The sequence below is a fragment of the Martes martes genome, assembly GCF_963455335.1.
Source record: "Martes martes genome assembly, chromosome: 11".
Lineage (NCBI taxonomy): Eukaryota > Metazoa > Chordata > Mammalia > Carnivora > Mustelidae > Martes > Martes martes.
The window spans coordinates 9,045,015-9,067,196 of NC_137899.1; the positions used below are offsets into that span (position 1 = coordinate 9,045,015).

Sequence of the window (22,182 nt, forward strand, 5' to 3'; positions counted from 1 at the left end):
TTCCCTTTTGGGGGACTGCCAGGCACGGTGAGGGGGAGATAAAGCGAGTGAGCAGAGATATTTTGAGTAGGGTGTGAGTTTATCAGTCAGTGGTCATTCATCAGTGATGCCTTTTGTCTTTGACTTTGATTTCCCTAGGAGATAATAGAGTGTGCATCCCACAGCCTGAAAAAGCCTGTGTGTGTGTGTGTGTGTGTGTGTGTGTGTGTGTGTGTGTGTGTTTGATGTAGAGAGGAAGGCCCAAAGGCCCTGGGGGGAAAGGAGCAGGACAGTATAGAAATGGGGGTGGAACAGAGCCTCTCCCTCCAAGGGAAGTGTACAGATCCCAGCCCTTGACTGAGATAGGAAATGGGGTGTTCGAAAGCACCCCCACCCCATTTGCAATTTGAAATGTGGTCCTTCATCCTTTCCCAGGCCATGAAATGGTCATCTCCCCTGCCTCCTTTTTCAAACTAAAATACAGCTGACACACAATGTTAGAACGTAGTGACTCGACAATACTATTCATTATGCAGGGCTCACCACAAAAAGTGCAGTCACCACCTGTCACCAGACAGAACTGTTACATTGTTGACTGTATTTTCTATGCTGCACTCCTTATCCCCAATCACTTAGTTGTTACAACTGGAAGTTTGTAGCTCTTAATCCCTTCACCCATTTTGTCCCTCCCCCTTACTCCCTTTCCTCTGGTAACCACAGGTTTGTGGTATTTATGTATTTATGTATCTACGTGTATTTATGAGTCTATCTCTGTTGTTGGTTTGTTCATTTGGGTTTTTTTTAGACCCTATATATAGATGAACTCTTATGGTATTTGTCCTTCTGTCTGACTCATTTCAGTTAGCATCACGCTCTGTCGGTCCATCCATGCACAACAGCTGAGTTGTCTTTTCCATTTAATTAGAGTATTTTGCTTTCCTACTGATGTTTGTATTGGCAAACGCTGCTGTTCTCAGAGCCCACGGATTCTGCCTTTTTACATCATCCTGTAATCGAAATAAGGGATGGTGGCCTCCCCCACTAGAATGGGAGCCCAGTGGCTCAGGGGTCATGGAAGACCAGGGCTATCTCTGCTGCATGTAACACATTTCAGTTGTGTGGGAGGGGATGAAGCCAGCTCCTCCCCTCACCCCTGGCTTTCTGGGTCTGAAATCATCACTGTCATTTCCCTGCCACCGAGACTTGTCTTCACTCATCTGTTCCTCCCTACCTACTCCTTGATCAGTTTGGCTCTAGTCTTGGGCCCTCTACTCCCCAGCCCATATGGACATCCTAGAGCCCAGTGTGAGACAACTATACCTATATCACGAGGTGCACATAAAGGCATCTTAATAACAAAGGTCAGAAACTGTCCCCTTGGCTCAATGCTAGAACAGTCCCTGTCACAGGGTACACACTCAGAAATACTTGCTGGGAGAATGAATAAATGAATAAATGCAAAGTAGATTAACCACTGCCACAAAATGGGGATTGCTGGTGATCTTAATGATTGGAGAGTAATTTAAATGTGTTGCCTTGTGACTTAATTAAAAACTCTCTAAGAGCCGCCTGGGTGGCTCAGTCAGCTAAGCATCTGCCTTAGACTCGGGTCATGATCCCAGGGTCCTGGGATCGAGCCCTACATGTTTCTCCTTCTCCTTCTGTCCCTCCCCCCGCTCATGCTTTCTCTTTCTCGCTCTCGCTCTACACTCTCTCTCAAATAAATAAAATATTAAAAAAAAAAAAAAAAGGCAGACAAAATACTGAGGAAGCAGAATGATTCAAACGTGTGTTCTTCTCTCCATTCCTACAGCTGTGACGGGCCAGGTCTTGAAGGCTGTACGATAGAAAGGTGAGTGTCGTAACGGTGTCCAGCAGACCTTCTCAGAAATGTCCAAAGACTGTGTGGGCAGAGACAATACTTTCCCGTGTTTCGTTTCTTTTCTTTTTTTTTTTTTTAAGATTTTATTTATTTATTTGACAGACAGAGATCACAATTAGGCAGAGAGGCAGGCAGAGAGAGGGGGGGAAGCAGGCTCCCCGCTGAGCAGAGAGCCCAATGCGGGGCTCGATCCCAGGACGCTGGGATCATGACCTGAGCTGAAGGCAGAGGCTTTAACCCCCTGAGCCACCCAGGCGCCCCAATTTCCCGCATATCTGATCACCTTCTGCGTTGACAGGTTCTTCTCTGGGCCAGCATAGCATCCCTAGCTGAGACCACCCTGCAGATTCCCCCCACTTCTCCCCTGCCTACTTTGTTGGTGTGTTTGGGGGTGGGGACGCAGGGTGTGAGCACTGGGACCTGCTCTGTGCGGCACTAGCACTCAGTGCCCAGTGCTTCTCTTTACATGGATCCTGTCTCTGACTTCTTTGGTTACACCAGTTTTCTCAGATCTTTCTCCTAGCTTTTTTTCTTTTCGTCCTTGCTGACCCAGTGGACCCCATCTCAGACCTTCAAGTCTGATGAAAGAGACCCAGCTTGAGGTCATTTTTCTCTCTGACTAACCTGTTCTAAACAATGACTGCCTTTAGCATTTCAATTCTGATTCATTTGCCATCATTACTTGAAATGCTGCACTAAGAAAAGCAGAACTGGGAATTCCTGGTCAGACTCATCTGGAAAGAGTGCGGTATTATCAATTAACGATGTCAAGCAAGGAATCGGAATTAGGCACAAGGCACCTCTTTGCCATTCCTGACATAACCCAACACTAACCGAATTTCCAGGCATCTCTTCCATTTCTAGTTATGTCTACACAGTCCCTTCTTCAACAACCTGCCTTCCATGTTGGCTGACTCTTCTGCCCCAGATTTAGCCGTGATAATAAATCCTACCTACTATCAAGTGAAACATGAAAGACGAGTAAGGCAGTTTCTCAGAGATAAAGATTTCCTTTCATCCCTTCCTCTTTGCTGAGCCCATCAGCAAAATTTGCCCTATCTTCACACTACAATCAGCACATTCATAATGAGGTTTTTCATCAAAGCCCCACCTTGAAACTAGTCGGTGACCATTCATTGTTATATTGACTCTTTTTATTTTTTCTTCTCTTTTTATTCACTTACCCTTACTACAGCTTCCCACAGAACCCATGCGTACTCTGTAATTATTCTTTGTATCATTCTAGTGTTCCTTTCAATATAGTAAAAACTCATTACTGCAAACTGCATTAATTGAGGAGATGGCATAATGCAGGAGAGACAAGTTTTGCATTCACTAAGGAGAAAGTGTTATAGATACCATTTTCATGGAGCACCTTTGACCCACTTACAAGAAATTTGTAAGGATGCTGGGATATTTATGTGCTAATGATGCTAATTAATCTTTGATATTCTTTAACATTTCTTCCAGAAAATACGAAGCTTGCCAGAAGCTCAAAGGGGATAGATACTTGAGAATAATAATTTTATAAAGATTCTAAATTCAGAATCCACAAATCCAGATAGCTCTTTTCTCCCAGTGAACTCCAGAACTTTTGTTGGAGGTTTTTGCCGTCTCTGAAATTGAGCACACCCATAGTGGGAAGAAGGAGTGCTGTAAAGTGGTTTGCTGATACACAGTGACATCACTGATTTATGACAATCATGCTTTTTATGGTGAAAGCCTATCACTTTATAACCTCCCCCATGCTTATTCATAAAGCATCCCACAGGGCTGTGGTCCCATCTTGAAAGCCAAGGACCCTTCAAAGAGGCTGAACGTTATGGAAAGGGTGCCTTCACCCAGGCAAGCCAGGAGACAACGCATGTCTTACGCAGTGGCCTTCTGGGCTTCAGATGAATGGAGAGATTCTGGGGATAAATGCAAATTCGTATGAAAAGCATTATGGGAGTCAGGGAGTTACTTTTTGAATTTTGTGGTTTCTTAATCAATAGATTAAAATACAATTGTCATATGGAGATGTCCAGAGGATACCTCAATTTAAAAAAATGTAAAAAAGCTGGGAGGGAGGGCCTTCTAACGCTCAAGAAGGTGGAAACGCTACCCTAGAAACTCTTGACATTCTTTCCTCTCTTTAGAAGCCACGTGGTATCTACTTTCTGAGATAACGTTGAATGATGTCAAAGTGTCAAAATATGTAGGAAATCATAAAATGCCAATGTAATGAAATCTGTCCGCAAGCCTCACTTTGCCATGTCTCCCTCTCATTCCAGGCACAAGATCCCATCCATTGCCATTGGGATTGTGGGTGGCCTCTTCTTGGTGGTGATGGTGGCCCTTGGGGTGGGCCTCTTTTTGCGCCGGCGCCATATTGTCCGGAAGCGTACCCTTCGTAGACTGCTGCAAGAAAGAGAGGTGAGTGGGTGCCCAGGCCCGACATGCCCCGCCCATGCCCCTCCCCCAGCATCCTGGACAGAAACAAGGGCTCTCCTGCCATGTCTTGCCCTTCAAGATTTTGTATTTTAAGTACATGTTTGTATTATTATGTTTTATTTCTGATGGTGGAAAAACCAGAAAGAATCTCTCAATGTCCCATTATAAACAATTAGTCACATTTGGGTACAGCTCTGGAATGAGTTAAGTCTCACAACATGGCTACCAAGCTGTGGAGAGTCCTGTGTAAATACAACACGCACGTATGTGCACAGAAAGGCTTGCGCATAGGTGTTGGTTCCTGGGAAGGCACATGGTTGAGAAGTTAACTGTGGAAAATCCCATTGTCTACACAGTACTGTTGCCTTTTGAGCTGTGTATGTGACTCACTTGAATGGGTCCTCAGCCGGCATCCTCATGTCCTGCAGAGTGTCAGAAACCAGAGTCCCTGGGAGGAGAGACCCACAGCAGCTCACAGCATAAAGGCACTTGCGTGTTAGGATGCCCAACAGGCTACCAAAATGACCAACCCTCTAAAAAGTTTCCTCACCAAAATTCTCTCAATCCAGCTAATTGACTGGAAGTAGAAATCGCATTTGTTGAAATGGAGCTGTTCTGTTCAAGGACTCCTGTACCAGGGTGTCCCTTTGTCAACATACCTTTCATGAAGTTCTTTGAGAAGGCATGCATTTCTTCTTTCAAGTGAGTGTGGCAGGTACTTTGGGCTGAAGCACATCACACGTGGCTGTGTCTGGGCTTGGCCAACGCCTGCCTCCACACGGGCCTGAGTGTTGACACGGTGGCTCTTCTTCCTTATCTCTCACAGCTTGTTGAGCCTCTTACTCCCAGCGGAGAAGCTCCCAACCAAGCTCTCTTGAGGATCTTAAAGGAAACGGAATTCAAAAAGATCAAGGTGTTGGGCTCTGGAGCATTCGGCACAGTGTACAAGGTGAGGCCACCAGGACGCCAAGACTTCTGGGGATGTGGGTCGGTGGGCAAATCCAGAGTCCCGGGCTGTCTTCTGTGTATCAACTTCATCTACTCTTTGTGTTGCTCATGGTTTGGACATTCACTGTCTTCCCCAAGTTCTCAAGAGGAAATCTTGTTTAATCATGGTGACAAATTAAGTGGTCCTGTGGGACCCATATACAGTCATCAAAAATGTCCAGGGACGATAGTGGTGACTTCGTAAAGGGGTGGGTGGCAGAGAGGGAGTCTGAAGGAGGGCTGCCTGTCACTCTGTGACAGTGTCCAAATGAAGTCCAAGTCAAAACAGCTCCTCTTAATTTGTTTTTTCTGGATCCTATTACATCAGGTCTGATTTCAGTGAGCCCGACACCCAGTATCTCAGAATTCTGGACAAAATGATCCACACTGGTGTTGTAACTGACACAGGCTTAGGGTTGTTTTTAACTAATGACTCTGGTTCATGAAACGTGATAGCAGGAGAGCTGCTGAGATGTCATGGCTCCCAGCTCTGATGGCCTCAGAATACAGAGCTGTGCTCAAGGTCCCTCGCCCTTCGGGACAGTGTCACTGGTAAAGTCCGTCTGTCTCACGAGTCAGCATATTGCATAGTATGACAATTGCCAGTTAATGTCTTTTCTCCCTCCTCATCACAGGGACTCTGGATCCCAGAAGGTGAGAAAGTTAAAATTCCCGTGGCCATCAAGGAATTAAGAGAAGCCACATCTCCGAAAGCCAACAAGGAAATTCTTGATGTAAGTTTCTCCTTTGCTCTCTAGTTGTCCACAGGCCTGGATGTCAGAAGCCACATTTTCTGGTGTCTGGCAGCTCATTGCCCCGTTTTAGACTTCTTTTCATCATTGCATTCTAGCTGTTCACTTTTTATGTCTTCTTTCTTTGTAGCCGTAGTTGGTATAATTCCCTCTCAGGGTTTCTCCTATAGAGAAGAGTCACTCACGTCTTCAATTCTGCTCTCTCTCTCTCTCCCAAAATGATAGAAACTCACAGTCGCTGGATGTCCAGCAAGGGCCAGTCTCAGGACTAGTTGCTTTGCACACACTCTCACAGTGAACTCTCCTGACCAGCCTGTGGCATTAAGAAGGTTGCTCACGTTTACGTGGTTCACGTAGGATTCCAGCCCATCGCTATTTCTGCCTTCGAAACGCGTGTCCATTTGGCTCCGCCAGGTTACCTTTGAAAGGGCTTTTTTAAAGGTGCTTAGGATTACAGTATGATGCTTCATAAACTCCAGAAACAGTTGCCCAGCTTCCGTACTTGCCCGCCAAATAATGTATATGTTGTTTCTGGTGTCCTTTGTTAGTTTATAGAGTAAGCCTTGGAAATGTTCCACAAGATTATTTTCATTTCTTTACTTTGAATCCCACTGAACTTTCTTCACCTTCTCTGAACCCTCACTAGCCACTAAGGGGGCTGTATCCTCTTAAACAGAGGTTGGCCAAAAGAGGGGCCGCCATGGAATGTGGGAGAGCCCACTTCCAGGGATATTCAGGAAGATCCACTGGACAAATGGGGTCTTGTTGTTGACACCGTTGGCCTCTGAGTATGGTGGGACGATGCAAACATTTGCTCTCGTCCCAAGGCAGAGCCAGAGAAAGAGAAGGTAGGGAGGCTTAGCGGGAGGTTAGGGAAACAGAGTCAGAGAAAACAAAATGGCCGCCTCAGAAATCTAGAGAATTTAGGTGTCCTGTAGTCGGGAAGGACAAGAGCCAAATGTAATATTGCCCACTCTCACTTCTAACCCACACAGTATACACCAAGCAAGGCCTTTTAGGAAACTGTGTTTCGACACAGTGAACTTCGCAGAGGCATGACCACTCTAGACTTCAAATTCCTCCCGCAGGCTTCTTTCCTTTACTGTTATGGGGAGAGCCGCACTCTGGCACACTTCTCAGGGAAAGATGACATATTAGTACAGTGCAACAGCAAACTGGAGATATACTTATCAAGCGAAATTATCTTTCTTTTTAATGGCTTACATGTTCGCGTGCCGTCCTGTTAGCATTACGTCAACTCATGTCAGCATAACCACAAGAAATACGTTTGGGACGTCTCTTCACCTAGAACCTAGAGCTGCCTCACCTATACTGTTAAACAGAAAATCTTTTTTTGCCAAATTTGCTTCCTTAATTCATTCTTCTTTATTCAAGACATTCTAAGAAATCTCACAGAACAACGCTGAGGTGTGGATTTCAGCAATATTTGCGACGCAGAGTCAGGGTCGCTTTTGAGGACGATGGCTCTGCTCTGAGAGGGAAGTAGTTTTCACTGCAAAGGACCTCCCAGACCCCTAAAACTGGGGGAGACCTGCTTTTGTGAGGTCCAGGAGAAGAGGAAGATAAACAGAAGTCTAAAAAGGGAGTCCCTCTTTTCCTCTTGTTTTGTCTCTCTCCGGCTCTCTTCTGTCTCCAGTTTTTGGAGAAGTTTTGTTTGTTTTGTTTTGTTTTGGGGTCCCCACCCCCAGTGTTCCTGGGATGTAACGGGCACACAGCACAGTGTAAGCCGAATGAATACAGCAAGATGGCTTGACTTACACGGGGGTGACTGGGGTACACATCACTGGCATCCTTCGCTGCCTGTAAATCCAGTAAAAAGAAAAGGCAAGCAAAGAAGTGTCTCCCTGCTGTGAGAACTCTTAGGATCTCCTCTCTTGAATTTCTCATGCACTCGACCCCAGTGAGAACTGCTCCTTCTCTCCCTCCATTATTTTATTCCCGCCTTCGATTCTGGTTTCTGCTCGACTCTGGTCTTCTCTCCTGTCAAACATCACAGCTGTTGCAGTTCCTGGGTGACAGGCTGGAGACCTTGTCATTTGCTTTTCCTGAAGCTCAGTGTGCCCAGAACTCAGCAGTCCCATGGGTGCAGCGTGATGCCTGGGCGATGGGGAGCCCCTGAAGGAAAGGAGGGGTAGGGAGAGTCTGCTACATTTAGGAAGCAAAAGCCAGTGACTCCAATGCCAGTTTCTTTCTTTTTTTTTTTTTTTAATTTTTTTATTTAAATGCACTTAGTGCACATAGATATAGTGTTCAGGAGTTCATCCGTTGGGTGTAACACCCAGTGCCCAGCACATCACGTCCAAGGCCAGTTTCAGCAGTGAGCCAAAGAGCAGGCGAATTCTGAGACCGGACAGCCCAGCGGGCTGCATGCTCCATTGAAATACTCACACTCACTTGTAAATGGTTCTGCTCCCCAAATACTTGCTACTCTGATTCCTGTGCTGGGATCAGGCCCCGAGGTCCGGCATGCCCATGTGGCAGCCTCTAGTTTAAGCCACGGCCTGGGGCTTAGCTAATTGGTACAGTTTCAAAAATTTAGGGGTCCCCACTCTTCATTCCAAAGGCTAAGCATATGCCTCTCCTGAAGGAGTGAAAAAATCTAGAGGAATCCTTTCCCCCAGTTCTCAACCTAAAGTAGTTCACAGAGGAGGGAGACCAGCAAGAAGGCAGGCACCAAAGATCATTGTGGCAACGGGGACGAAGTCATAGACTTTCAAGGTCACGGAGCCTCCGAGCCATGCGACTGAGACATCAGCCTTGGGGTCTCTGAACAGGGGCGCCTGGCCAGAGCGCCTGGGTCAGAGATTGTTGTAGAATACCAAGCATTCTTGCTACGGGCCACAGTACACCTTTGAGATTCCAAGATAAACAGCTAAGAACAAAGCTCGCTTTAACTTCTGCAGCGCACCAAACAGGACATATGACGGAACAGCGTCTCCATTGTCCTTGGGGGTGGGGCGGAAGTGATGACCTCGTTCTACGGCTCTATCAGATTTTAAGAGGATGGGGATCTGGCCAAGCTCCAGGCTCTGTGTGGCCCGACACCCACGCCCGGTGCTCTATTCCCCGATGCCCGGGTCCAGGTCAGCTCCTCACAGCCCCGCAACAGATGGGCTGCTCAAACTTGCTCTGGTTTGCAGATTTTTCTCCCCTCCAAAATGAATACAATATGTGTCCAAATCCCAACCAGATCTTGAGAAAGTAGGAGCGGCCAGAGGATTTCTTTGGTGTTATGGTTGTACGGTTTCCCAGACTTGGGGGAGAGACGTGATTTGTGCTTTTCTGGCAATCACATGGCCTATTAATTTTTCCATAGACTTTCCAGTTTAAATTTAGGGCAGGCAGTGGAAAAAGAATGCAAACGTTTGTGTATGTGCTGTGTATGTAGGGAGGTCCCGAGCTCTCTGGTAGCCTGTTCAGCGGAGCACGGAGCAGGGCACCACGGGAGGCCACAGGACCCGTGGGGTGACGAGGGGGCTTGCAGAGGGTGTCACCCTTGAGGGGAGACCCACATGTGGCCCCAGCTCTGACACAGAGTGTCTCCAGTTAGCCATTCACGTCGCTGGGCCTCATTTTCCTTGTCAGGGCCTCAGAAGAAATGCATGTGTGGAGCTTTCCAGTTCCCACTTTTTATCAACAGCCCTGATGTTTGCAGGTCCTTCAGAATCAGATGTCTGCTCTCTGATTTTGTGATATGATGTTTACAGTACAGAAGAAGAAGAGGCGCCTGGGTGGCTCAGTGGGTTAAAGCCTCTGCCTTCGGCTCAGGTCATGATCTCAGGGTCCTGGGATCGAGCCCCACATCGGGCTCTCTGCTCAGCAGGGAGCCTGCTTCCCTCTCACTGCCTGCCTCTCTGCCTGCTTGTGATCTCTCTCTCTGTCAAATAAATAAATAAAATCTTTAAGAAAAAGAAAAAGAAGAAGAGGAAAAAGAAGAAGAAGAAGAAAGGCCAGCCCAACTTGCAAGGAGAAGGCCGAACCGCTCAGGAAACTTCCAGACAGCAAACGTTAAAAGCTACGGGAATTTTTGTTGTTGTTAATGGAAGTGTGTCGTCTCTGACTTGCTTTAAATTTCTGGCTTTGTGGAACTGCATCGTAGTCCAGACCGGACATTTTGGAGGCCGTTCTGTGCCTAAGTGTTCAGTACCTCTGCAAAGACAAAAGAGGAAAGATGTGGCGCCGTGGTAGTCACTTGACTTGTCCAGGCAGCAGGAACACGTAGGGGATACTGAGGCAATAAATAGCAGTGTTTGCCAGCAAAAGAGAGTGCCAAAAAGCACTGGGCAAATGCTGGGAGCTGAGAATGCAGTCCTTCCAGGCAAGGAGCTCGGTGGGGAGGGAAGACATTTTACAAAATCATGCAAGTATTTAAGTGCAGATTATAGTGAGAGCTCCAAACCCCTCAGAAGGCCCTGGAGGTTTTGTTCCAACAGAGTGCTGGGCTCCACCTCCTTGCCTGTCACACCGTGGGCCTGGGTGGGGCCCAAGAATTTGCATCTTGAGCAAGTTCCTGGGGGCCGTGAAGCGCCCGCTCCCCCAAGGAAAAAAACGCCAGGAGAGGTTAAGACTGGGGAATCTGGAAGGCCCCTTGGAGGAGGTGGCGGAGGAGGAGTCATCGTCATCAGACGAGGAAAGAGGAGGTAGAAGGGCATTCCAGGCAAAGGGCCTCTTGTGGGCTAGGGCCTGAAGGAGGTTTGAGAGAGCTGAGAGCCAGGAGGGGCGGGAAGGAGGGGTTTCTGGAGGAGGGTCAGCTGTGCTAGGCGTGGGGCTGCCCAGGAACTGTGAGGCCGGAGGAGGGCTTAAGGCAAGAAACAAGGTGTGGTCCGGCTTGTGCTTAGGAATCCGTGTCTGTGCCTCCACCCCTAGCCCCACTCTGTCTTCTCGGTCACCTCAGCGCTCTCATCCCAAGCCACGCCACGTCCCCAAGTCCACACTCCACCCACGGCAGTCTGGAAATACAAAAAGGAACCTCAGAGCTCCCTCTTGCTGGCCATGTGGTCCCTTTCATAACTGAATTCAAGGTCACCGCCTTTTGTGTTTGAAAGGGAGAATTTATGGGAGGAAAGCGAGGGTTCCCTAATTCTCGGTCGGATGGAAGAGAGGAGGGCCCCTGCTGCGTGCACACCTGCCCGTCCTCTGCCCAAGAATAGGAGGAGGAGTGGCATAAAGCCCACAGGCATGGATCTGGGTCCACAAAGGCTCCTGCTTTGACAGCCAGTCTAATGAGGGGGCGCTTCGCAGAGCAGCGTGGTTTCCCATCTCGAGACCGGGGCAGAGGGCAACACAGACCACCTCTGTTCGGAAATGAATCCTGAGCTGCCGGCAGAGCCTGGGATTCCTGTTACGTGCTGCCCTCCGTCCAGTTCAAAGCCTGAAACAGGCCCACTGGAGGGGTGTCTCCAGCCCTGGTGGGAAGCAAAGTCTGGCTCCAATGACCCCAGCCGGCGGGGAGCTTTCCTGCTGCCCTACCTCTGCGTGTGTATTTCAGTCCAGTGGGAAAGTCAAGCCTTAGGGACCCAAACGTGGATTTGTGCAGGTGCTGACAACATCTTAAATTGCAGCAGATTTATTTAGCCCTGGGACAGAGGCCTTGCCAACACAGGCACCAGCAGCACTCAAACCCAGAGACATCAGGTCCCATTTTCATTCAATGTTTTGCCACTAGGGCACGCAGCCTGGGTCTCTCTGTCCAGGGGAGTCCTTGCATCGCACTCAGAGGGTGTGCTGTGCCACAAAATGACAGTCCCGGCGTAAATGTCTATTGCACTGAATGTTTTGTGGGACACCCTGTCCTCCCCCGGTACACATTTTGGAACTCAAAATCATGCTTGCGCTTTGCTTTTTTTTAATATTTTTAAACCTGGAAAGGGGTCTGCCTTCCTCTCCCTCTAGCCACGGTGCGGAGCCCTTCTAATGCTTTCCTCTCCTCTTCTTCCCGCAGGAAGCCTACGTGATGGCCAGCGTGGACAATCCTCACGTCTGCCGCCTCCTGGGCATCTGCCTCACCTCCACGGTCCAGCTGATCACACAGCTCATGCCCTTCGGCTGCCTCCTGGACTACGTCCGCGAGCACAAGGACAACATTGGCTCCCAGTACCTGCTCAACTGGTGTGTGCAGATTGCAAAGGTAAGTTGAGGGGGGCTCTGCCCAGAGCAGTGTGCACAGAGCAGGCGCCGGGCTCTGAGAGGGGCAGAAATTCCAACTAACAGCAGGTGCAGCAGCGTCAGCCCGCTGCTCCCCCGCCGCCGCCCCCCATTCCCCTGGGATGCTACGCTCGTTAGTGAGAGCCATGAAGGAAAGCAGCAAGGGGGCAGAAATCGAGACATCCCAAAAATCAACAGGTTCCCCATCCTGGGATAACTAAATCCTGGGTGTGTGGGTGTGTCAGTGTGTACCCACACACACCACAGGCATTTTGTTTGGGACCCAGTCAAATGAATTGTGCTTTGTGTCCAATCAGGTACTGTCCCGCTGCATGGGGAAAATCTAATTATTCAGCTCCATTTACACACTGTTCACTTTATTAGGTGCTTGGTGTGGTTTGAGGCTAGTGTTACTTCTCGGGTGTTCTTTGTGTCGAATGTTAGGGTGATTTGTAGTAGGGGGAGCTGTGGCTTCTGCCCCATCAGGACTTGCTATCAAGGCAAGCGAGGAGGCTGAGGCTGGGCTGGGCAGCCCCAGCGGACCGGAGGCTGTGCAGGCAGGGCAGGTGCTGGGTGCGAGATCTGCTGTGCAGGTTGGAGGAGCACTAGCAGGGGAACAGATGTGTCTGCTTTGCTGGGATTCCTCACGTGCCACTCCCTGTCCCTGTTAACAGTCTCGTTCTAGAGCGAGGGACGGTTGAGAACGAGCCTGCGGACCGGGGACCCCACCTGCGTGCCAAGGACACGTGCTGGGTACTTAGCCATTCCCATGGCCTCCCAAGGAGTCTTACTTTAATCTCCAACTTCTCCCTCTTGATCCCAGCGCTGCACCCGTTACTTGCAACCCAAATGCTACATTCTCACTTTTCTCCTGGCACTCTTTTACCCAGTCGAATGCAGGGGATTTGTGGGCGGGTCCCTTTCTGAGCGTGTATGTCAGGGCCCCTTGGTTCCCTCCACCGTGGAGCAGGGTGTGGAGGGGTGTGTCCGGTCTCCGGAGTCAGAAAGCCTGACTTCCACCGGGCCTTGTCTGGGTCCTGACTGCCCGTCCCTCCCCTGGTCGTAGTGATAGTCGGTTTATTCCCCGCACCGTCTGGTGTCGATTTCTCCGCTGTAGCCCCTGGAGGCTCCTGGCCCCTCGTCCGGCCACCGCCAGTCCCCTGGTGTTCTTGTCCTTCTCACAGCCATCACCAGGTCACAGGGTAGAGGACGTATTTGTCGGTAGTAGACAGTGATCCTGGAAGAGGGTGTGCACCTCCGGTGCTGTGACTTCATGAGAAATGTTATTTCTGTGTGTGACTGGATTAGGCTCCTAAGGCTGCCAGGAATCACTGCAGATTCGTGGTGGCTGACCGCAACAGAGAGGTATCCACTCACAGTTCTGGAGGTCAGTCCAAAGTCAAGGTGAGGCTGGGCCTGCCCCTCCGAAGGCTCGGCTCCGGGTCCTCCCTGGCTCACGGTCCCTCCCATCGGTACCTCGGTCTTCACACAGCTGTGCCCTGTGTCTGAGTCTAAATCGCCTTTTCCTTTCTCTTAAAAGATGCCAGTCATCCCTAAGTGCACGATGCTTGCTTTTTTTTAAAAAATATATATGTATATACACACATACATACACACATATATATATATTTTAAAGATTTTATTTATTTATTTGACAGAGAGAGATCACAAGTAGGCAGAGAAGCAGACAGAGAGGAAGGGAAGCAGGCTCCCTGATGAGCAGAGAGGCCGATGCGGGGCTCGATCCCAGGACCCTGGGATCAAGACCAGAGCCGAAGGCAGAGGCTTAACCCACTGAGCCCCCCAGGCGCCCTGTAGGGTGCGTCCATCCAGGACCTTTGCCTGATGCCATCTGCAACACCCTGTGTCCAAACAAGGTCACTTTCTGAGGTTCCTGGTCGACCTGGAACTTAGGGCCCTATTCAGTGCAGGACAGTGAGGAGGAGGTGATGGTCAGCCCCAAGCAAGTTTTACTAAACATAGCATTACTCCTGAGGATCTACTCATACACGGACGCCTGAGCCCAGAAATCCTTCCTTAGCTTTCTTCCCTGATTATCCATGGCAAGAGACGGAGAGTATGGCGCCCCATGCGGACGAGGTTACCTTGCATTGTTTGCTTTTTCTTTTTAAGACTTTTTATTTATTTGAGTGCAAGAGAGAGCAGAGTGAGCAAGAACACAAGTGGGAGGGAGAAGCAGGCGCCCTGCTCAGTCCGTCCTGATGCCGGGACTCGATCCCAGGATCATGACCCCAGCCAAAGGCTGACACTTGACCGACTGAGCCGCCCAGATGCCCCCTGCTTTGTTTTCTTTTTATCGCAAATTGCTACCTGGGAAGATCTGGCTTATTTACTGGCCCACTTGAGTTTGTGCCCACCTATCCCAGCTGGATGGTGAGCTCTGTAAGAAGGGCGTCCTGGCAGCGCCTGGGTGGCTCATTGGGCAGCCCCCACGTGCTGGGACTTGGTTGCTTCAGAAAGTGTATCCACTCTTTTCTGGCTACATAAGCCAGCCAGAAAGTCCCCAATGATATCAGATGGCGCCATAATGTCATAAAATGTTCTAATCTGGAAGATCCTATCGCCTTATCATCCTGTCGCTCGGAAAACACTGCTGTTGTGCGAGTTTCTTCCCCTTAGAGCATCCGCCACAGTGCACGTTACTACAAAGCTCTCTGGATGGTTTAATCTGACATTTCCCCAAACCTCTGGGACAAAAGAGCTTGCTTATCACCTAACCCAGATTAAGATCTCACAGAATTGGGGTTTTTGGGTAATTGCCAGAAGTTGAGGATCCTCGAGAGCAGGCCCTGGAGAGGTTTGGAGACAGAGGGCAGGGGGAGAGAGAGGCTCTCAGACAGGCTGTGCGGCCTCATCCTGTGACCACAACTGTACATGCACCAAACTGCGTTTAAGTCGACCTACGAGATACAGTTTGAATAGGGCAAACTTAAAAAGTCAGTTCAAAGGATTTGTTTTTTTAAAGCATGCGGGATTACTTAGTTTGGTCTAGGTTCATTTGAAAAAGCCTCGGGTATTTTCATGGGCTGAGCATTTGTCAGAACGGTCAGGACGTGGGAGCAGTTAAAAGGGGAGGAGACAAGCTGGGCTGAGCCGTTTGTAGGTTATCATGTCCGAGTCGGGACAAGAAGGGGATCATTGTCCCCGGATGTAGCCGAACGGTCCGGGCCACCCGTCTTCCGTTCTGGGTGCCCTGTCGTGAAACCCATGTCGACACACTGTACTGTGGTCCTAATAGACAAGCAGGGGTGTGAGAGAAGGAGAATCACGCCCGGCAAGGAACTCGAAAAGGGGCTACAGTCCGTCAGTCTAACCAGGCTGTGGCGGCAAGGACACACTTACCTCTGTGCACAATGTCCTGCTCCCATGTGGGCTCTGGCCTTCCCCACTCAGGCCCGCTCCTTCTAGGCTGCAGGTCAGGACTCATCAAGGGGAGGGTCGAGGTGCAGCCCCAGGGAGGGTGCTGACTCAGGAAGGAGGACTCTACTGGAGCTGATTCCCCCGGAAGCACACGGCTCCCTAAACTTCAGCCAACAAGGCAGATCAGTGACAGAGCCCAGCAGCATCCTGTTACCAGACATTTCCCTAATTTGGATTATTTTTTTAATTTATTCTTAAATGGTCCGCTAAAGATTACAGGTGAATTTAATCAGCCTAAATGATCACTTTGCAGGGTGTCATTAAAAAGCCAGAAGTTATCATTATGTTAAAGTATCAGGGCACCTGGGTGGCTCAGATGGTTAAGCGTCTGCCTCCGGCTCAGGTCATGATTTCCAGGTCCTGGGATCAAGCCCCATGTCGGGCTCCCAGCTCAGCGGGGAGTCTTCTTCTCCCTCCCTCTGTCTTTCCCACTGCCTGTGCTCTCTCTTCCCCTCTCTCGAGAGAGAGAAAAAAAAAAAAAAATCAAAGTATCAAAATATCAGCTTTTATAAATATTTCACTAAGCAATTTCTTGGGCATTTATCTGCCAGTGTTAGGAATCAGGTGCTGTAGGTAAATAAATAAAACAAAATTTCTTTTCTCCCCAACTTACACACCAGAGAGGGAAACAGATCCATACAGAGCTAGCAGTGCTGTAGGGAATGGGTGGTCGGAGCAGGAGAGCTGGGTGCACACAGGACCGCACTCGCACAGGCTGCCCTGAAGGGCACGGGGCAGGGCTGGGGTGAGCGGGGACCGGCGAGGGGAGCTCAGTCTGTCAGCCGGGCCCCAGGTGCTGGGAGGATAGCGGGGCGAGCGGTGGGGGAGGAGGAGGTGGGCAGGCAAGCCAGCCTGTCTCTTAACCTCCAGAGTTCTGTGCTGGAGACGTGAGTGAGATGCACACACTGGGGCATGACGTTGCCCAGCGGTGAGAACACAGAGGGGCTCTGTGGGTGAGAGATGTTAAGGGCTGCTGCAGGGAGGAACGGGCGCCAGTGCCAAGCTGGGGACGACAAGCCGAGACCCTGCGGGGCCCTGCGTGCCCGCGTAAGAAGACGGCATCATCTCACAAGCAAAGGCTTCTCAGGAGTTGAGGCAGGATTAGACTCTTCGGGAAGCTGTCAGCTACGCAGACTATTACAGTGACCTAATTCAGGCTCACAGCACACGCGTGGAGAAGAGAGGGGGGACTTGGCATCGAGGAGGAAACCGTGACAAACTCTAGCCCCGATGGAGGACTCTGGCCGGGCACCGTCCCATGTTCGGCATGGCTTAACATACTTAACCATCGGATTAGCCCGCTTTACATGCAGGGAAACTGAGGCACAGGGGTGTCTAAGTCGCTTGCCAAGGTCTTGAGCTAGTACGTAGCAAAATCAGGACTGGACCCCACGCAGCCAGGCTCCCAAGTCCGTGCTCTTGCACTTGCTGACATGACTCAGGGCAGAAACCATGGGCCAGTGAGCCTGGCTGTCCCCCTGTCCCTGCCACAGTACAATGTTGGTGCCATATGACTTCATCTGGGGTTGGAAATTCTGACCCTTTTCTACCTCTTCTGAGGGCAGGGGCCCAGGGGTGGGCGAGCCATACGGTTGATGGAACTCAGCCAAAACCATCTGCCAGCCTCTCCCCTTCCTGCTGTGTCCCATTTCTGTCCTCACGAAGTCAGCGCTCCCCCAGCTTCTCCCCGTGGCAGTTTATGAAACAGAACAGAGACAGATCCCATTCCAGCTTCTCCCTCTGGCCTCCCCCCAGGAGTTGTGGGATGCTGCAGCCCTCCAGAAAGTCTGTCAATGTCCAACCCAACCACCCCCAGTCCTTTCCTCTGCAGTAGGTGTCAGTGCCAGAAAAGTCTTGAAATCCATGTGAGCCATACCCCCGGGCCTCTCCTTGGTGCTTTGAGGTTCCTGCCGGGCTCTTCACACCCCCTTCTAACCTCGGTATTTCAGAATTCATCCTAGCCCTCCCGTAGTACTTAACGCAAATAAATACGTTGATTTCAATTAAAGTGAGGACATCAGAGAGGAATCAGGAAGGAGCTTCCCAAGGGGCCCCACTGAGGCCCCCCGCAAATGCCTCTTCCTGTTTAAATGGGCTCTTATCAGGGCTCTTATCTGTGCTGACTGGTTAAAATATAACTTCGCTGGGCACGGAGATGGCCTTTTAAACCCCTCCGTGGTGTGGGACAGAGACTGATGAATAGAGTTTTATCTGAGTTCAAATGAGCCTCATCTGGCCGCCCGGGATCTCTGATGTAGACGCCTCTGACTGATTGGCTGGGGGCTCCAGAGGCCTAAAGGGCTCTTTCCCAAGCCTTCCCTGAAGACGGATATTCTCCGGAAACAGCACGATTTAGTAAAGCTGTTCTGGTCCTTTGCAGACCCGAGGGGGGCGGGGGCTCAGGTCAGTTTATTAGGTTTGCACAACAACGTGGACTTAACTCCGCGGCATGGGGCCAAGGGGCTGGGTGGCTGGGTTTTTTGTTTATTTGGAGTTTCTTTGACATCTCAAGCAGCCTCTGGGCCAGCAGGCCAGTCTCACGTGGAGGCCCCAGCAGGAAATTAAGACTGAGTCCCAGCAGTGGTCTTGGGGACTCGGCGCACTTGGTCCGACAGGCCTCTGGACCCGCTGGGGCGGCTCTCAGGGTGGTCCTGGGGGCAACAGCACTCCAGCCCCAGAGCGGGCTTCTTGGAAGATGGGTTGGAAACACCCACACATCATCAGTGCTCCAGACTGTCGGCTGCTATTATCACGCATTGATTCTTCCGTTCGTTCATTTTGTAGCAACCTTGGTGAAAAGGTGGCCACGTATTTGAAATAAAGCGAGAGGGACAGGGCAAGATTGGACTGGTTGCTGTGTGTCCCGCACTGACGTGTGATCGTTCTGACACGGCCGTGCCACACCTACACAGATCTAGCCCCGAGGAGGTCTTCGGGAAATGTCTGCGGAAGCAGTGCCAGCGACACTGGGTGGAAGGAACAGGAGAAACCCGGGGCGAGAGAGAGCAAGTGAGCCAATACGGGCTGAAATGCACATGTTTCGCCGAACCAGACAAGAGGCCAAGCCCAATAACCCTTTCTGAATGGGGCAGAGTACACCATATGTACTAGAGAGAGGCCGTGCTTTTTTATAAGACACAGGAGCACTGAGCAGGGTCCCAGGAACCGAAGGAAAACTACAAGTTGATCGAGTGGGGTGCCTGGTGATGGGGTCGTGGGGAGAGGTGACAGGGAGTAGTCAGTCAGTCCTCTGTTTGGAGGAGTTTTCTCAGCTTCTGCTCCTTCCCTCGCGCTCCCCACATGCCATTCCTAAATAATAATCCCTAATTTGGAAGTGCTGTGCCAGAGGGAACCTGCTGGTTTCCTCCTGAGTAGACATGAGCCCCGTTAACCTTAATTTGCTGCATCTGAGGACTCTTAGGAGGGGAGCACTTAAATCCAACAGCATCTTAAACATTCAGAACTCTCTAGATCAGACAAGGGAGAAGGGAGACATGGGAATTAATCATCTTTTTTCCAAAGAAAAAAATGAAAGTCCTCAAAAATGACCCCAAAGGCCAAGTCCTGGTCACATCTTCCTAAGATCTTAGTTTCCTAGGAGGGTTAGTTCTGCTCCAGAAAGAAAAAAATTTTAATTTCACCTCACGAAGAATTGTCACGTACTCTCTATTGCCAGAGGAAGCAAAGAATTTGCCAGGAAACTGGGGACTCCATCCCTAGCGACAGGTTCTCCCCGCTGTTGCCCTCCCAAGGAGAGTCCACCGTAGCTTCGAGAAAGTTAGAGACTAAAGCCGTGTGGGTGAAGCCCGTTCGTTTGCATTTCATGCACTCCAGTAGGCTTTTCTGTGCCTGTCTTTGCTGGAGAGCTCATGAGTGTCAGCCGTAGAGGAGGTTGGAAACGGGGTCCACGCCCCTGGCCGGAGAGAGCCACATTCGTGAGTAAGTGGCAGAGAATGTGGCGCAAACACAAGGTGTCTGCGGGGCTTACGGCGTCTCCCGCCTGCCAGGCTGGCCCTGCACGGGGCGGGAGCTGCCAAGCTCATGTCAACGGTTGGAGCTTGGTAGGGTCCCAGGGAGCTTGGCTGAGCGAGGCAGGCACGGAGCAAGGAGGAGTAGAGGCTGGAAGCAACCCCCGCTTGCCAGTCCGAAGAGCTCATGACGGCCGCCAAGAAAGCTGTAGGCAAGGACTGGACTTGAGGGGGAATAATTCCGGGAATTCACGTGTCAGGCACTGTGCTAGGCGCTTCTCAAGTAGTCTTTCTCTCAGCTGTGATTCTGATCGGACAGGGAGGCGACCTAAGACGGAGGGGCTGGGGGGGGGGCGGGCGGTGCCACCTGTCAAAGCAAATTCAATGTCCACGCAATTTCAATTTTAAAAAAATGAAATAAAACTGGGAAAAAAAAATCTTATCCATCCGTAGTGAATCATGGCAGGTAGTGCGGGAGAGTGTGAGAGGTCCCAGCCCTGAGAAGCCCGGCTGTAGCCCGGCCGCGCCCCAGCCTGGGGAGCGGCTTTACCTTTCCTGCTTTCCAGGTCAGCTGCGCGTAGGGAGGGCAACCCCGGGCAGGGGCACGGTTGCCGAGTTCCAGACGAGCTCCCAGCTGGTCTCAGCCCGACAGCAGAGCTCTTGCTCCAAAACTTGGTTCATCTGGGCTTAAAACGAGTGACTGGCTGGAGGAAAGTTAGCAAGTCAGCAGCTCATTGTGTGCTCCTTAATTTGTCTTTGCATCTACTCAGTTGGTAGTTACTAGTGTTTGCAAGGTGCAAGGGACTGTGTCCATCAGGCGAAGCACAGAGACGGGGGCAGACACGGCCCGGCCCCTGGTTCGGAAAGCTCCGAGTCTGGGGGGAACAGGACGTCAGAGCCCTGTGCACGGGTGCCGGCTTTCCGCAGGGCAGAACCGTGCCGTCTGTGCTGGAACCCAGCTCTGTGCCCCCCCGGGGCAGTTCTGCTAAGCCACGCGTTCCCTCACTGCGTGGCCCCATGTTGCAGGGCATGAACTACCTGGAGGACCGGCGCTTGGTGCACCGCGACCTGGCAGCCAGAAACGTCCTGGTGAAGACACCACAGCACGTCAAGATCACGGATTTTGGGCTGGCCAAGCTGCTCGGTGCCGAGGAGAAAGAATACCATGCGGAAGGAGGCAAGGTAAGACGCGGCTTGTCGATCGGCGAGCGTTCACTCGCCAGCAGACTGACTGATGGAGGGGACGTTCTCAGAACATTCTGGGTGAGGTCACAGCAGCAGCCACGGACATCTGGGTCCAGCCAGGGTCCTCTTCTGAAAGTACAGACCAGAGGGGCTGCTCTAAGAGCAGGATTTGCAGGGAGAGTGAAAATAGATGTTTCTATCGTGTCCAGAGGCCAAAGCCAGTAAACATGAGCTCAGCTCCATCTTCGGGTGACCATTAGCCAAGGTTGGGTCTCCGCGCCCACCCCTTCAGAAGAGCAGCTGGGAAATGTCACGGCTAATTTGGTGGCATGCAGCTACTGAGAACATCTCAGAAATATGGAAAACTCCCCATGCCGTTCCTAGAGCTCCCAAGGCTCCCTCGGGAGCCTCCCTAGACTCCCTCCTCCCAGACGGGCTTCGGGGTCCTCCAGGGGACTCTCTCCCAGCACGGGGGTGTGGGAGGGGTGGGTGCAAGTCCCCTGTTAAGCACTCCAGTAGCTCTGAACCAGCTGTACCCCTCTTAAGTTTCACTCTGACCTGGCTGGCTCCAAGGAGCTGGTCTTTGCAAACACCCATAAACGAGGGGTGGCTAGGGCCACCGCGCACCACCAGAAACCCCAGCCCCCGGCCTGTGCACCCAGTCCACCAGAACAGCCCACAAACCAAAGGTCCTCAGCCAAGGCCTTCATGAAACCACACCTGGGGCTGAACAGAATAGCCCTGTTTTCTACCAGCTTAAAAACTTGCTCCTCCTCCTGGGAGGGAGCACTCGTCCTGGGGTATCAAGGTGGGGTGTCCCGACTTTCCCCCATTTGTCACTTGTAATTTGTTTCAACGTGATTTAATTTTTTGCAACAGAGGGAAGCTAATGCTTATCTTATTCCTTCCTCTCTCATCATTCCAAGGTGCCTATCAAGTGGATGGCTTTGGAATCAATTTTACACCGAATTTATACCCACCAAAGTGATGTGTGGAGCTACGGTGAGTCAAAATCTTGATGCTAATGAATGCATACTGAGCAGAAGCCGGCTTAAATTGTTTGTTGATTGACGTTCTATGCTCTGTCATCCAAATACTTTCTTCCAAGACAGGAACTAATAATAGCATAGTAGTCACTGTCTATTCTACTAAGAAAACACGACAAAGGAAATTGCGTCTAACTAGCGTACTACGTGTCACTGGAGAGATCAGTGAACTTGTCAAGAGCGGGTAACGGAGGGAGAGAGAGCTCGGGCTTAGGAAATGTGTAGACCTGCAGCATCAAACCAAACTTGACCTCTTGTCATGGATTTGAAGTGAACCAAAGGGAGATGACAAATGGGGTTTTCCAGGGAGAAGCATGAGGTTGTGTGATGGACTAACTCAGTGG

At 50.7% G+C, this 22,182-nt stretch overlaps 1 protein-coding gene across 1 annotated transcript in view; it reads left to right on the forward strand.

Annotated features, from left to right (window-relative positions):
• The window catches only part of EGFR (epidermal growth factor receptor), a 197,133-nt gene that overhangs the window by 165,491 nt on the left and 9,460 nt on the right, over positions 1-22,182 (forward strand). The window contains exons 16-22 of the mRNA XM_080818589.1: positions 1,793-1,831; positions 4,135-4,276; positions 5,121-5,243; positions 5,917-6,015; positions 11,996-12,181; positions 20,634-20,789; positions 21,719-21,794. Coding sequence (XP_080674715.1) covers positions 1,793-1,831; positions 4,135-4,276; positions 5,121-5,243; positions 5,917-6,015; positions 11,996-12,181; positions 20,634-20,789; positions 21,719-21,794 — 821 coding nt within the window. The remainder of the gene's footprint in view (positions 1-1,792; positions 1,832-4,134; positions 4,277-5,120; positions 5,244-5,916; positions 6,016-11,995; positions 12,182-20,633; positions 20,790-21,718; positions 21,795-22,182) is intronic.